Below are 15,273 nucleotides of genomic sequence, written 5' to 3'. Positions count from 1 at the left end.
CCCCACCCCACTCCCCACCCCCGTCTAAACTAAATGAGTTTTAAAGTACATCCAGTTTTAAGTGTTAAAATGAACTGAATATGTTGTACTTCCCGCGAAACAAAATACTAAGCTATTCGCCAATTAGATGACGTGTATAGTGGAACTATATTTAGATTTTCAGTTGCGAAATTGTTTCTAGTACTAAATTAAATCTATCCTTTAAACTTTTTTTTTTAACTCAGCGTTATATTCCGTTAGCAAATGCAAAATACTTGTAGCTGACAATTGGTTTGCGAAAGGTCAGATACAATCGGATTTTTTTTTTTATCTCAATCCCCCAATACTTCCGGTGTTTAAGTGTCTGTGATAACCGAAATGGATTTTTTCTTGTAATTTTAATCTTTTCTCACTATGATTATTGTACCTGTGTGAGTGTGTTTGTATGTACAGATATTTAGCGTTTAGCGTCTATCAATACACTGGGGTTTTTTTCAACGGCTATAAAGACCTGGGTATCGTGGTATAATCTATTTACGGTTATTTCCATCGCCATCAATACTTTTTGTGTGATTCGGATTGCGGTGGCAGGCTTTGAATGCTTCCAGAAATACGATGACGTTAAACCCATACCACTATGCTCGACTTTGCAGCTCAACCCAGCCCAAACCTATATTTTCCCTATGTTTACAGATCTCTATCTTTCACATTCAACTTGAGGGAAAGAAAGCCTATTTAATCAACATGTAGGTTTCTATCTAACAAGTAACGAGCTTTATGACAGAATTATGGACGAGACAACATTTTAAGTCCATAAGGAACATTCTTTCGTACACACCTGTCGGTGAGAACATCATTCGTTATTTTTGATAACACATACTTGTTTACACAGGTACGTGTATTAACAATTTCAAGACATACGATTGGCTGATCCTAGGTGATGACCAGGTCACCGATGTCATGCATCCAATGGAAAAACAGCACGATCGATTACACCTGTGACGTATAGTAAACAAGACAATCATTTGTCTGTGACGCGTAAGTTAGCTAACTCTTAGTAAAAAAGATGTTAAAATTTGCTTTAAACCTGGTTTTCGAGGATATGTCAAAAATAGAATAATACATTCGCGTCCGTTAGATACCGTTTAAAAACAACTGGTTGTGAGAAAAATGGTATCTAACGGCCACTCGTGTATTATTCACTATTTACTTAACCTTCGGTGTGTCCTAGCTCTGACCAGTCAACCGTTTTCTGACTTTCATCGTTAAATGCCTTTCAGTGAGTTTTTAATGGGAAATATATCTCTTGACCAATGTATACATACATACAAGAGTTGCAATAAAGATTGTATTGTATTGTGTTGTGTTGTATTGTATTGTAAACTGAGTTAATACAATCCCGTTCCAAACATCTTGTCAATGTTCATACGCAGTCACGGTCCAGGCAACTCTCCTATGGACTCTGCGTCCGGTATTGTCAGGGGCTTAGTCCAGAGCATGGGGTGGGTGGGGGTGAGGGTGGGGTAGCTGTGCATAACAAATCCAACAGTTCAAACGTGCATGGCTCACTAATTAATCGTGAAAAGCCTGGAGTACCTAGACAGCTGCAGGTTGCAGATGATCACGTAACTGGCATATCAATGTGCCGCTGATCCTATTGGGTAACGTTCATGTAGTGCTTCCGACTGAAATCCGATTTGTGGCCGTGTCAATCGCCTTTATTATACCTTCTGGATTATTTCCTGTGTTAACCAGTTCTTCAAAGACTGTGGTATATTCTAGCGTTGTTGTTTTGTTGTTGTTGTTGTTGTTTTGTTTGTTGGGGTTGGGGGGTGGGGGAGGGGTTGGGGGGGGTGTTTTTTGTTTTTGTATTATAAAGCCAGTGGTATACATGTACTATTCCTACTAATATCCAAACCTACTCGTAGCTCGTAACCCTTTCCATTAGATCGACCGTTCCAAATTACGCCTAATTTCCTTCATCAAAACGCGCACCCTTTCTCTTTGGACTTAATCCTACGGGACATTCCAAATTTCATAGCACCAACACACACACACACACACACACACACGCGCGCGCACACACACACTCATACAAACACTCACACGCACTCACACACGCACACACACGCGCGCGCACACACATAGACACCCTCGCACGCACACACACACACACACACACACACACACCCTCGCCTGCTACCGATCACGGTCGGGCTGCTGGTGCTCCCTTGCACCTGCCAGTGCAGGCGGTCCCTCCTCCACCCTCCCCCATCGTTCCTGTCTTGAACAGAGAAACCGATCGAGGCCGGTACCTGTGCCCAAAATAGGCGTGTGCTGCAACAGCTTGCTCTGGGTGTGCACGTTAATCATTACTCCGAACTCCGATGTACTATTCAATCAATGAATCATAATCATCGGGGAGATACGTAGCCTAGTGGTAATGCGCTCGTTTGATGCGCGGTCGGTTTGAGATCGATCCCCATCAGTGGGTACATTGGGTTATTTCTCGCTACAGCCAGTGCACCACGACTGGTACACCAAAGGCCGTTGTATGTGCTATCCTGTCTATGGGATGGTGCATATAAAAGATCCCTTGCTGCTAATCGAAAAGAGTAGCCAATGAAGTGGCGACAGCGGGTTTCCTCCTTCAATATCTGTGTGGTCCTTAACCATATTTCTGACGCCATATAACCATAAATAAAATGTGTTGGGTGCGTCGTTAAATAAAACATTTCCTTCCTTCCTTCATAATCATCGCCTTGTTATTATGTAGGAAACGGCAGGGACGACATGGTTGATTTCCCCTAATACTAAAGTACTAGTGTTGGTATAAAGTGCTCCTACTGGCAGTAGCTATTAATGGGAATTTTCCTATTATTTAACTAGCTCAGTCAGTAAAGTGCTGGACTCTCATCCCAAGAGTCTGTGGTTTGAATCCCCTCAGCCGACACAGGGACTGAGTGTGTTCTAATTAACACAAGAATACAATTAGAACCCAGTAAGGATCCGTAACAGTTCAACTGCCCGTGGTCCACAGCTCCGGGACGTAGCGTCATTTGAGGGAAGTGGGGAAGGGTATGTAGTAGTGTTGGTATTAAGTGCTCCTACTGGCAGTAGCTTCTGGGAATTTCCTATTACCTCAGTTGGTAGAGTACTTGCCCGTGGCCCACAGCTTCCGGGACGTAGCATCATTCGAGGGAGGTGGGTGTGGGTATGTAGTAGTGGGTATTAAGGGCAGTAGCTTCTGGGAATGTCCTTATTGGCTCAGTTAGTAAAGTACTGAGCTCTCGTTTTGAGAGTCCGTAAATGGAAAAGCCGCTGCTTTAAAACAATATAAACAACTTTTCCTTTGATTTCAATACAATACAATACAAACAGGACAAATACCTAAAGAGCTAGGCATGAGTTAGTTTTGGTCAGTCTGACATCACCAGTTGAATGCGTTCATTAACGACCGTTACACTACAGACGGATCGCGCGCCACCGAGGATAAATTGGATTATTAATGTGTCAGTAGATCCCTGGTAACCACGTTAATTAAGCACGACTTGTTCCTGCTGGTTACGTAACAATCGGCCAACATGGAGGACTCTTACCGATTGTCACGCACTGTAGTGTTTGCGCTTCCATGGAAATATTAACTGACGTATGTGGGAGAATTACTTTTTGTGACATCATGCAAAATCATTGTATATTTTTATTGCAGTGCGTAGATATTTGTAAACTCCCCTTTTTGATTCAATTTGTTTACGGTTACGTTTATTGTGTTCAAGTTTACAAGCTGCCGGATATGCATTGTGATAAATAAGTGATAACTGGAAGTGGTCGATAAGAAAATATCATGGCGAAGCCAGCTGAAACTCCTTGGCACGCGAGGTGATAACGAAGTGACACCCACGGGTTGACAAAAGAAAAACTATTCTAGGATTGTTGTTTATTAATTTTCTACAAGTGAAGTGATAATTTTGGTGTTGCTGACAAGAACATATCGTTGGATATACTGATGAAGAATCATTTGCAACCAAAGTGATTATACTGTTTGGGTAGTTGAGAAGCAAACATTATTACATATGGTGTTTTGAAGTCATCCAAAAGTAAAATGACAATCTAGGGGAGGTCAACAAGAAAACATCTTGGAATATGTTGTTGAGGAATCATTCGCAAGTACAGTGATAATCTATGAGTAGTTAAGAAAAAAACATCACTGGATATAGTGTCTTGAAATTCTTGACCAGTACAGTGATTATTAATGGGAAGTTAACAAGAAAACATCATTCAAGATTCTGTCTAGAAATATTTTACAAGTACAGTGTAAATCTAGGAGTACTTAACAAGAATACATCATTGAAGATTCTGTCTAGAAATCATTCACAAGTACAGTGGTAATCAAGGAGTTTTTGGGTATGGTGTCGACGAATCATTCACAAATAAGTGATGCTGTCTAAAAATAATCCACAAGTACAGTGGTAATTTAGATGTAGTTAAACTTAATAAGAAGACATCATTGAAGATTCTGTCTAGAAGTAATCCACAAGTACAGTGGTAATTCAGAGGTAGTTAACAAGAAGACATCATTGAAAATGCTGTCGAGAAATAATCAGGTTTCTCCTACGGAGAGCATCGAGACAATTAGTCTCCATGCAGAGCCATCGAGCGGACTGGCCCAGAACGGCCACGCGGAAAAGCACAAGACAAACATTGACAGATTAAAGATGTTCGCCGTAAAGTACGAAAAGGTGAACAAGGTTCGGGGCAACAAGAAAGTGTTGTATGAAGAACTGGATGCCATTTTCCACGGGAAGGTTGCTCCTTTCAGAAAGACGAAGCCTTTGTCAGAACGAAAGCGGTATAATGATTTGAGTATTTTTTTTTTTTTTTTTTTTTTTTGATAAACTGTGCACGTCTTGTAAACAAATCTACAAATAATAGATTGAAATTGTAACATATATGTTTAGCATATATACATTTATATATAAAATCTATGTCATTTTGGAAACTGTATTTGTTTCAAAGGATGTTGGTAAACTCTTCTTCTTCTTTTTTCAAAGTTAAAAAATATATATACATGTATATAATTGAAATCTATACAAAAGCTCTTCTGTCACAGTTAAATCTCTCTGTGCCCCATGTCAACCCTTACAACCGTCCCTTTGAGACCATTTTGGAGAATGATCCACCATACTCAACCCACCCCCGCCATCCCAGTCCCTGCTACTTGTTTTCTATGCTCTTTACAACTTGATGACACATATATCACGTTTCAAACTGTTTCTTTAATGTGACGGGTTCGAAGGCCACCTCATCGACAGCATGTGCTTTAGTAGTGTGACACGTTTTTCTGACACAAATCTCATTTAAATACAAGTAGTTGCCGTGTTATTTTCGGGAGTCGTATTTTGAGGAGCAGCATGCTCTACGGTGCTCTTAAAGAAGAGTTTAGGCAAGAGTACATTTGTGGTAGCAAATTAAGATGGACCAAACACAGGTGGGACAAAGTACGGAAGCCCATATCTGCCAGTTCCAGATTCTTTTTTTTTCACTAACGGGATTCCATATCATAATATGAAAGTAGGACATCCCGAATAGAAATAATTTTTTATATCCAAAAGAATTAAGCCCTGGCAAATATGGGTTTCCGGAACAAAGTTTGTTTGACGAAAGTCTGTTCTAATTTTGTTTATTAAAATGAAGATATAGACTATTTTAAATTGAACGAATAAAGAAGTGAAAAACATGTTTTTGCTCAAACAAAAGCGTGGTCAGCTAAACCTGTTTAGCGAATGAAAGTATTCTTGATTTCAAAAACACGTTTAGCAAGAACCCGAGTAATAAACGTTTTGACGTTTAAATATCAAGTTCATGTAATAATTAGTGAATAGACCTCATATAATTAATAATGGCAACAGCAATTTTATTCTGAGTTTAATAGTACAAAACAAAAAAGAACGGCTTTCAAAATAAAAGTTAGCAATGTTTATTTGTCAGTATTATGCAGTTTCCAGCTGTTAGTTTTGTTAATCTATAAAAATTTGCAATTAACTTTATTGTGTTATAATACTAGTATTCATATCCAAATCCATGTGATTTGTCGTTTGAAACTTCACGTGAATTATAACAATTGTGACTAGATTAAACCTAACGGCAGAAATTTCAAAGGATCCAAAATGTTGACTTTAATAATCAAATATGTAAATTGTACTTCACCCCCCCCCCACCTCTCTCTCTCTCTCTCTCTCTCTCTCTCTCTCTCTCTCTCTCTCTCTCTCTCTCTCTCTCTCTCTCTCTCTCTCTCTCTCTCAGCTCCACACTCGGTATTCGGTCAAACGACTGGTATTGTTACCTGCTTCTGGTGTTTTTGTTCCGCTCCATTATCCCGGTAAATACTTTTATTGATTTTATTGATTATGTGGACCACGCAAGTCGGGTTATTGGGGCTTGCTGTCAAAAGAACGTAATCAGTGCGTGAATTAAAAATGTATAATACCCTTCAAAGTTCCTGGGCAATGTCAGGTTGCAGGAAATTGTTCATGGGCACTAGATATTCACAACGTTGGAACATAATCACATATGTCCATTCATTTAATCGTATCGGTTATACTGCCTGTATGCAGCTATTGTATCGGATGCTATAACGTTGAATAGAAAATAAACAAAATTACGACCAGACCATCGATCAAGCAAATAAATTAATGAATTGACCGACTGACTGATTGATTAAATTAATTATTGAATGAATGAACTATATATATATATATATATATATATATATATATAGGCTATTGGAAAAAAGGAAAGAAAGAAAGAAAGAAATGTTTTATTTAATGGCGCATCCATGATTAAACAGCTATTGGAAGGGCTATTGGTAATAGGCGTACAGACTCCCATTTTTATACGAATTAAACGAAAAAAACACACAAAAAAACCCCTGATCGATATTAGCACATAAGCGCCCGAAAAAAAAAGTATTGTGTCAAAATCCAAAACAAAAATGTGCCATATTTTATTATATATGTATTTATTCAAGAAGTAAACGTTATAATACTGGACTATAGATTACAAGTATGAACCACATAACCGTTTAAGAAATCGTATGAACGGCGTTTGGTTTTGTTTATCAATACAACTCCATGTACATATTTGTGTATTAGAATGCAAGTGAATTTGGGATATTGAATTAAAATTATTTATGTACGGGAATTCTGGGGTTTTTTTTTTAATGATGTGTACGCAGACACCTGTGCAGGTATTTTAGCAGTGTGTACGTGTGGTGGGGGAGTAAAAACTGTGATGACCGAAGTTTATAGGGGGTCGAGTCATGCTCCACCGAAAAATATATTCAACAAAAAAGATAATTTGCTTGAGTAGGGAGGAGTTTTGATCCCTCAAAAAACCTTCCCCTGCACACGCACCTGGTACGGTGGCGACAACCTAAGATACTTCTTTCCTTGGTGGGGCGGGACGTAGCCCAGTGGTAAAGCGCTCGCTTGATGCGCGGTCGGTTTGGGATCGATCCCCGTTAGTGGGCCCATTGGGCTATTTCTCGTTCCAGCCAGTGCACTACGACTGGTATATCAAAGGCCGTGGTATGTGATATCCTGTCTGTGGGATGGTGTATATAAAAGACCCCTTGCTGCTAATGGAAAAATGTAGCGGGTTTCCTCTCTATGACTGTGTCAAAATGACCATATGTTTGACATCCAATAGCCGATGTGTTCTAGTGGTGTTAAAAAATACTAAACTTTTTTTCTTTCCATGGTCTAATATGTTTTATTACTTTTGAAATTAGTTGCTCATCACCAACTTACATGGATTTAGCGAATAAGTTTGAAACATGTAAAACCATAATTCCGGTATTTCGTTTTGTTATTGTTAAACCACACTGATAATCTTTTTCTCTCTTTTCTTTTTTCAGAGATAAAATATTTTCTGAGACTGTGAAAAAAACTGGTGGATGTCGCGCGTACAAGTACTACATGAGACTGGTTAGTGACAAGTAACGCTTTATCGGAAAGACTTTATTTATTAATGTGATATTTTTAAAGACGTATAATAGCATTATTAATTATTTTTAATAACAAACAACATTTCTGTGTACCATTCGCGGTATCCTTTAAACAGTTTAAGATATCGGCTTTATCATACGAAGGTTAGAATGACATTGACCATTCGACTTAAGGTGGATAAAGCCGATATCTTAAGACAGTAACCAGTTATTTTATTTATCCTGCAATCCGCATAAAACGAAAGGTTAATGAAATGAACCGTTTTATTTCACAATGTTACCGTTTTCCAGAGTAGAATGTCCACACGTTTTGAATGCCTTGTCGCCTACAATATCTATACACCAAAACAAAATAGTTCTTAAATAACAATAATGTTTGGGTTTTTTTGTTGTTTTTTTAAATAAAAATTGTCTTCCAAACGGTTTTTAAAAATCAAAACAATCAAATGGAATTAAAAGAATAAGTAACTTTGAACAATATAACATTCATTTACTTATCATATCTAACGACAGTTTTGGCTGAATATTTGTTTTCTTGTTTTGTTTTGTTTTTAAATATTTTATTTTTAATTGTTATTATTGTTATTAATTAATTAATTAATTAATTAATTTATTTATTTGCCTTTGTTTTGTTTTTATCTCTTTTGTTGCTTTAGCTGTGAAATAACGTATAATTTTATTATTTCAGTCATGGAGACGATTCAAACTGTCCTGTTCGGAGATGAAGTCTCGACTGGAAATGTGGGGCAGTTCATTACACTGGATAGAGGGTGAGCTGGGGTTCCAAATATCGTTTAAATACCCAGATAATTAAACACAAACCAAACGCGAAGTACTTTCTTGAATAACAAACGCTTCCGTGAAATAATTTGACAATAATTATTAGTTTAAAATGCCTCAGTGGTGTCGTGGTTAAAGCCATCGGACATAAGGCTGGTAGGTACTGGGTTCGCAGCCCGGTACCGGGTCCCACCCAGATCGAGTTTTAACGATTCAGTGGGTAGGTGTAAGACCACTACACCCTCTTCTCTTCCCTCTCACTAACCACTAACCCACTGTCCTGGACAGACAGCCCGGATAGCTGAGGTATGTGCCCAGGACAGCGTGCTTCAACCTTAATTGGATATAAGCACGAAAATAAGTTGAAATGAAATGATAGCTCCTCATAAATGGCAAGGTCTTACATCAATAAGAAAAACTGGAATTATTGACCAAAACCCCACTTATATTAACTGTTTTACTGGATGGAAATTTAAAGTGTGTAGCCACTGTGTACAAGTGCGGTACGTAGCCCAGTGGTAAAGCGTTCGCTTGATGCGCCGTCGGTCTGGGATCGATCCCCGTCGGTAGGCCCATTGGGCTATTTCTCACTCCAGCCAGTCCACCACGACTGGTATATCAAAGACCGTGGTATGTGCTATCCTGTCTGTGGGATGGTGCATATAAAAGATCCCTTGTTGCTAATTGAAAAGAGTAGTCCATGAAGTGGCGACAGTGGGTTTCCTTGCTCAATATATGTGTGGTCCTTAACCATATGTCCGACGCCATATAACCGTAAATAAAAATGTGTTGAGTGCGTCGTTAAAAATAAAACATTTCCTTCCTTCCACTGTGTCTAGGTCACCACGGTTCTGGCGTGCTGTCCTACTTCGTCTTCCTGCGCTGGATGTTCGGCCTCAACATGCTGCTGTTCGTCCTGCTCACGGGGTTCCTCGTTGTCCCCAGGGCCCTGCTGCCCACCGTCGACTACAGCGTCTCTAGCACCGACAGCGCTGTCCAGCTCGCGTACACCTGCTCGGCCGCCTACACCATCAACATGACGTCGTCTGCTAAAGATCTAGTGCTCGGGTTCTTCCAGGGAACGGTGAGTTAATTATATCAAAACTGTTTCTTACAAGGGAAAGTGAGTTATCAACACGATGTCGTCTGCTAAATATCTAGTGTTGGGGTTCTTCCAAGGGACGGTGAGTTAATTATATCAAGATTGTGTCTTCCAAGGCACGGCGAGTTATCAACACCACGTCGTCTGCTAAATATCTAGTGTTGGGGTTCTTCCAGGGACGATGAGTTATTATATCAAGACGATTTGTTATCAAGACGATGTCGTCTGCTAAAGATCTAGTGTTGGGGTTCTTCCAGGGACAGTGAGTTATTATATCAAGACGATTTGTTATCAACACGACGTCGTCCGCTAAAGATCTAGTGTTGGGATTCTTCCAAGGGACGATGAGTTATTACAACAAGACGATTTGTTATCAACACGACGTCGTCCGCTAAAGATCTAGTGTTGGGGTTCTTCCAGGGACGATGAGTTATTATATCAAGACGATTTGTTATCAAGACGACGTCGTCCGCTAAAGATCTAGTGTTGGTGTTCTTCCAAGGGTTGGTGAGTTAATTATCAACACGACGTCGTCCGCTAAATATCTAGTGCTCGGGTTATCCCAGGGAACAGAGATTTATCAACCCGACGTCGTCCGCTAAAGATTTAGTGGTCTGGGGTAAAGATTTAGTGGTCTGGAGCCAATTTCACAAAACATCGTAAGTTCACGTCTGCGACTTACGGATATACCGGCCATACGTTTACACGTGTTTGGCATCCATTTTACGCATAACATTACATCATTGCCGCAGCTGAAGTATTTTAAGAACAAAAGGAAATCAAATATGTGTTCTAACTATATTTGTTAAACTATATAATAGTAATAAGAATTGTGGTTTAGTTGTAGATCTACGTTTACGTGCAAAACTACGCTTACGATGTTTTGTGAAATTGGCCACTGATTCTTTGTCCATCATCCGTATGCGTGTACATAATGATAAATTCGTAATGCGTAATCCGTAATGAGTAATCCATAACAATCACTTTCTGTGCAAATAGGTTGATTAAATGTCATTTATGTGTTTCCGTACGGATGTGCGTATGCGATGCGTCTGTAACTGCGTATCTATGTGTGATGGATTACGTATACATATACGCAGATATACGGACAAATGGAATTTGCGCTATGTACAGACTGTACACGTATCTCTCGCTTCGGGAAGTTTCGAAACCTTTAATACTACACTCATTGTTTGTGTGCTTAACGTTATTACATGACAGTAATTGGAGAGTGGTAACAGTGAAATCATTCGCGAACGCTCATGAAAAACAAAAACAAAACTAGCCTACGTTAAGCCAGTTGTATTGCGCTAAACTCATTATTTTGATTGCTTCCTAGCGTTCATCTACCTCTGTCATTCCTTTCTCACACACCCCTCTTCTGTTGGTCCTGGTTAGAGCTAGGGATGGGACGGTTCGGTTTTGTTTTGTGTTTTTTTGTTGTTGTTTTTCGGTTCGATTTTTCGATTACAGGGTCATAGCTAGGATTTTGTTGGGGGGGGGGGGGGGGGGGCAACTGAGTAGTTAATAGTCTAATACTCCTTAAACAATTAAGAAGAGAATTTTCTTTAAATTTCTATAATGCTTTCCTGATTTTTTCGCCCCCCCCCCCCCTTTCCTTTGAATTCCATTTCATTTCTTCTCGATCTGGCAACTACTCATATCTTTCAAGTTCTTTCGCTGTCCACCTCCACATCCCAGTCCTTGTCTCTCCAACCGCGACAGGTGCTTGTCTCTTGTGACTATCTGTGCCACACACCTGCCATTCCCCATCAGCTTTTAGCTGTGGGGTTAGTCTGACCACTTCGGGGAGTGTTCAGTAGTTACGTCTGGCATTGTTAAGAGGCACTTGTAACCACCTACTATGCACCCCTACTACCGGCGGTCGTTAGTTAATGAAGAGTTAGGATTATTGAATCAATGAATGTTTTATAGAAATATAAAGCATGCAATAACAACTGAAAGTTGGATGGTTCACTATAATATTAGTTTTTGTTTTAAAACCCTTGTATTGACAATTTGTAAACAAATATGTAGACCTAACCGTCGTCGTCGTCGGTGCTTGCAGGGTTGGATGGAGCAGACGTACATGTTTTACGGCTACTACGCCGGGATTCGACTGCTGGACGGCACGGGGACGTCCTACAACTACGATTACAACCTGCCGCTGGCCTACGTCGTCGGATCAGTCGCCTGTCTGCTCGTCTGTCTCATCGTGATGGCCAAATAGTAAGTGTACAGCAGGGCCCCGTTTTACGAAGCGATCTTAGCACAAAGATCATCTCAAGTACATAAGGTAGTTACGCACTTAAAGGCGCAGATCCTAGTTTCAACTCATAAAAAATGGACACTAAGTTTAGTTAATCTTCAAACGTGTAACACTCTTGGATAAAGAGTGAAACAAGAGTCTGTGACGCTGAAACAGGAAATATTCTTTAAAAAATAGACTAGAACTCGAATCAATAATCGCTACTTCTCAGACACACGTGGGGTTTTTTTTAAATATGAAAAAAATGCATTGTGTGATATTAGAAACAACAGGATGACCACAAACACTTTGGTTCTACGGAAATGAGATAATCTAAAGAATAAAATATAAGTAATGTTTTATTTCAGTGATCATAAACGGCTTTAATAGTAACAAATATGCTGTAGTGTTTAAAAACTACGGTCTGTCCCTTTAAGGTGATTTTAGCGCTAAGATCGTTTCGTGGAACGGGGCACAGGTCCGTAGGAACCGACCTGGGTGGCGTCGTGGTTAGGCCATCGGTCTACAGGCTGGTAGGTACTGGGTTCCGGATACCGACTCCAAACCCTGAGTGAGTGCTCCGCAAGGCTCAATGGTTAGGTGTAAACCACTTGCACGGACCAGTGATCCATAACTGGTTCAACAAAGGCCATGGTTTGTGTTATCCTGCCTGTGGGAAGCGCAAATAAAAGATCCCTTGCTGCTAATTGGAAAGAGTAGCCCATGTAGTGGCGACAGCAGGTTCCTCTCAAAATCTGTGTGGTCCTTAACCATATGCCTCACGCCATATAACTGTAAATAAAATGTGTTGAGTGCGTCGTTAAATAAAACATTTCTGGAGTGTAACCCCTTCCCTAAAAAAAAAATATATATATATATGGCTTGCTAAGAAAAAGTATATATAGCCTGCTGAAAATAAGATAGGACGGAATGAGTGGAGGGTTTGGGACAGTGTGTGGAAGGTGAGGATCTCTGAGTTAGATTTTAGAATATTATAAACTTAAAATATAACAGAATCTCGAGCTTAGCCTCTGCTAAACAGAAGATGAGATGATCGTACATACATCTGTCTCTTGAAAAACGACCCGCGGGTTGTTGTTTTTTTTTTTTTTTTTTTTTTTTTTTTTTTTTTTTGGGGGGGGGGTTTCAGTTGTAATTTTAGCAGGTGAATTTGTATTTCACCTGCTAGGTCTCACAAATTAGCTGCTTTTCACAGGTCGCCATTTCGAGTCCTGTAATTTTTGTCTATCTTTCAGCACGGGTAAGAGTTTTCGAGAGGCGATCGTGCTCGACCCGGAGTCCAGTTTCCAATACTGTAACATGGTGTTCGCTAGCTGGGATTACGCCATCACTGACTCCAAGTACGCCAGGATAGCGCACAAGAGCATTTACTACGACATAGTGGTAAGCGAAAATTAGTGCCGTAATTAATGTTAATGTGATTTTGTATTATATAGGTTGTATATTTTATATAGTAAGTTCAGATATTATTATCATTATTACTACGTTTTTCTGCCCTCGTTTTCTTCTAAACATCTTGTTATTCGTCTGTGCTCATTCTCTCTCTCTCTCTCTCTCTCTCTCTCTCTCTCTCTCTCTCTCTCTCTATTTGTCTTTCTCTCCGTCTTATCCCTCCCTCCCTCCTCTCTCTCTTCCTCTCTCTCTCTCTCTCTCTCTCTCTCTCTCTCTCTCTCTCTCTCTCTCTCTCTCTCTCTCTCTCTCTCTCTCTCTCTCTCTCTCTATTTGTCTTTCTCTCCGTCTTATCCCTCCCTCCCTCCTCTCTCTCTTCCTCTCTCGCTCTCTTACTCTACGACAGCGTGCTTCAGGGGACAATATTTCAAAATGTTAGGTAACCGGAACATTTACGTGATTTTCCTCTCAGGTAACCGATCGTTCGGTTGTACATGGTTTATATTTGCATTCCGAATAAAGTTCTGATGATCCTCAAGTATGTAACTCTTTTGTTTTAGAATATTATAATGGTTCATGAAATCATGAAATTAAAGTTGCGTAAAGGCAGAGCCGATTTATCCTAGAAGCACATGTAGCACGTGCTACGGTCCCCGCGGTGATGTGTACATTTATCCCTCCCCGGTCATTTCCCCCTCTCCCCGAGGGGGTTGCAAAATATATATCATGGGAAGGAGGAATCCGCTGTTATTTGTGCTACAAGCACCGCGGATCCTTAAACCGGCTCTGCGTAAAGACTCATATAGAGTGGATGCGGAGTATGCGTGCGGTGCGGTTAAAAATAATTCCAAACACATTAGTTTCAACGAGAGCGTCTAGACTGGTTCATGGCCAGCCGCAATGAAATAATCGTATATGGTGGATATGCCCAAAAAGCCACAGATGTATCCATGGGCGTCGATCGGTGGGGGACAGGGGGGACGTGTCCCCCTCACTTTTCAACGCCGGGGGACAAGCTATATAGGTGTCCCCCCACACTTGTCCGTTTAGCAAAAACAACCACAACAACACCACCAACAAAAAAACACACAGCAATAACAAAAAACCAAAAAAAACTAAAACATTTAACCACTAATGTGTAGCTTTATGATTTTCATTGACATTCCTTTATCACACATACACACACACACACGTGTGTGCGCACACACAAACACTAACACGTCCCCTCCACTTTTAAAGCCGGATTGACGCCCATGGATGTATCAGACGCCACTGTCGGGCCGCATGCAGCCTCAACAACGCTTCGCTTGAAATATTGCTCCCTGTAAGCGTGGATCCGGAATTTTTGCAATGGGGTGGTGATATTTTTTGCAGGTTTTTTTTTCTTCATATATGCAACTAATTAAATGAAAAATGTTTAAGAGTGCTTATTCATTCATTAAAATAAGTGAGAAAAAAAGTTGTCCTGAGCAGGGGGTCCAGACCCCTCGACCCATTCTCCTCTCTGGATCCATGTCTGCCCTGGTGTTTCACCTGATTTGTTTGTGTCTCTGTAGAGCGACATCCGCGAGGACAACTTCAGCCAGCAGCGCGCCGAGACCTTGGCCGACCCGTGTGAGAAGTGCAAGCTGTACTTCGTCCGAATACTCATCAACTTCTTTGTGCTCGCCTGTCTCGGCGCCGCCGCCTACGCCATCTTCTACGTCACACAGTGGTCTAGCGTGGTAAGTTATAGGATTTTTGTTGTTG

At 40.4% G+C, this 15,273-nt stretch overlaps 1 protein-coding gene across 3 annotated transcripts in view; it reads left to right on the top strand.

Moving 5' to 3' along the window:
• LOC121379058 (transmembrane channel-like protein 7) overlaps window positions 1-15,273 on the top strand; it is a 50,723-nt gene that overhangs the window by 20,233 nt on the left and 15,217 nt on the right. For 2 of the 3 annotated variants that reach the window (XM_041507514.1, XM_041507512.1), the window contains 6 exons: window positions 7,895-7,964; window positions 8,673-8,754; window positions 9,604-9,848; window positions 11,935-12,095; window positions 13,371-13,518; window positions 15,081-15,248. In XM_041507514.1, the coding sequence (XP_041363448.1) occupies window positions 7,895-7,964; window positions 8,673-8,754; window positions 9,604-9,848; window positions 11,935-12,095; window positions 13,371-13,518; window positions 15,081-15,248 (874 nt within the window). Of the gene's footprint in view, window positions 1-4,512; window positions 4,829-7,894; window positions 7,965-8,672; window positions 8,755-9,603; window positions 9,849-11,934; window positions 12,096-13,370; window positions 13,519-15,080; window positions 15,249-15,273 lie in introns of those variants that run through there. The other variant, XM_041507513.1, reaches the window with a different exon arrangement.

The sequence above is a fragment of the Gigantopelta aegis genome, chromosome 8 (genome assembly GCF_016097555.1).
Source record: "Gigantopelta aegis isolate Gae_Host chromosome 8, Gae_host_genome, whole genome shotgun sequence".
In the NCBI taxonomy this organism is placed as follows: domain Eukaryota; kingdom Metazoa; phylum Mollusca; class Gastropoda; order Neomphalida; family Peltospiridae; genus Gigantopelta; species Gigantopelta aegis.
The sequence above is the reverse complement of the archived record's forward strand: the minus strand, read 5'-3'. Positions and strand labels throughout refer to the sequence as shown.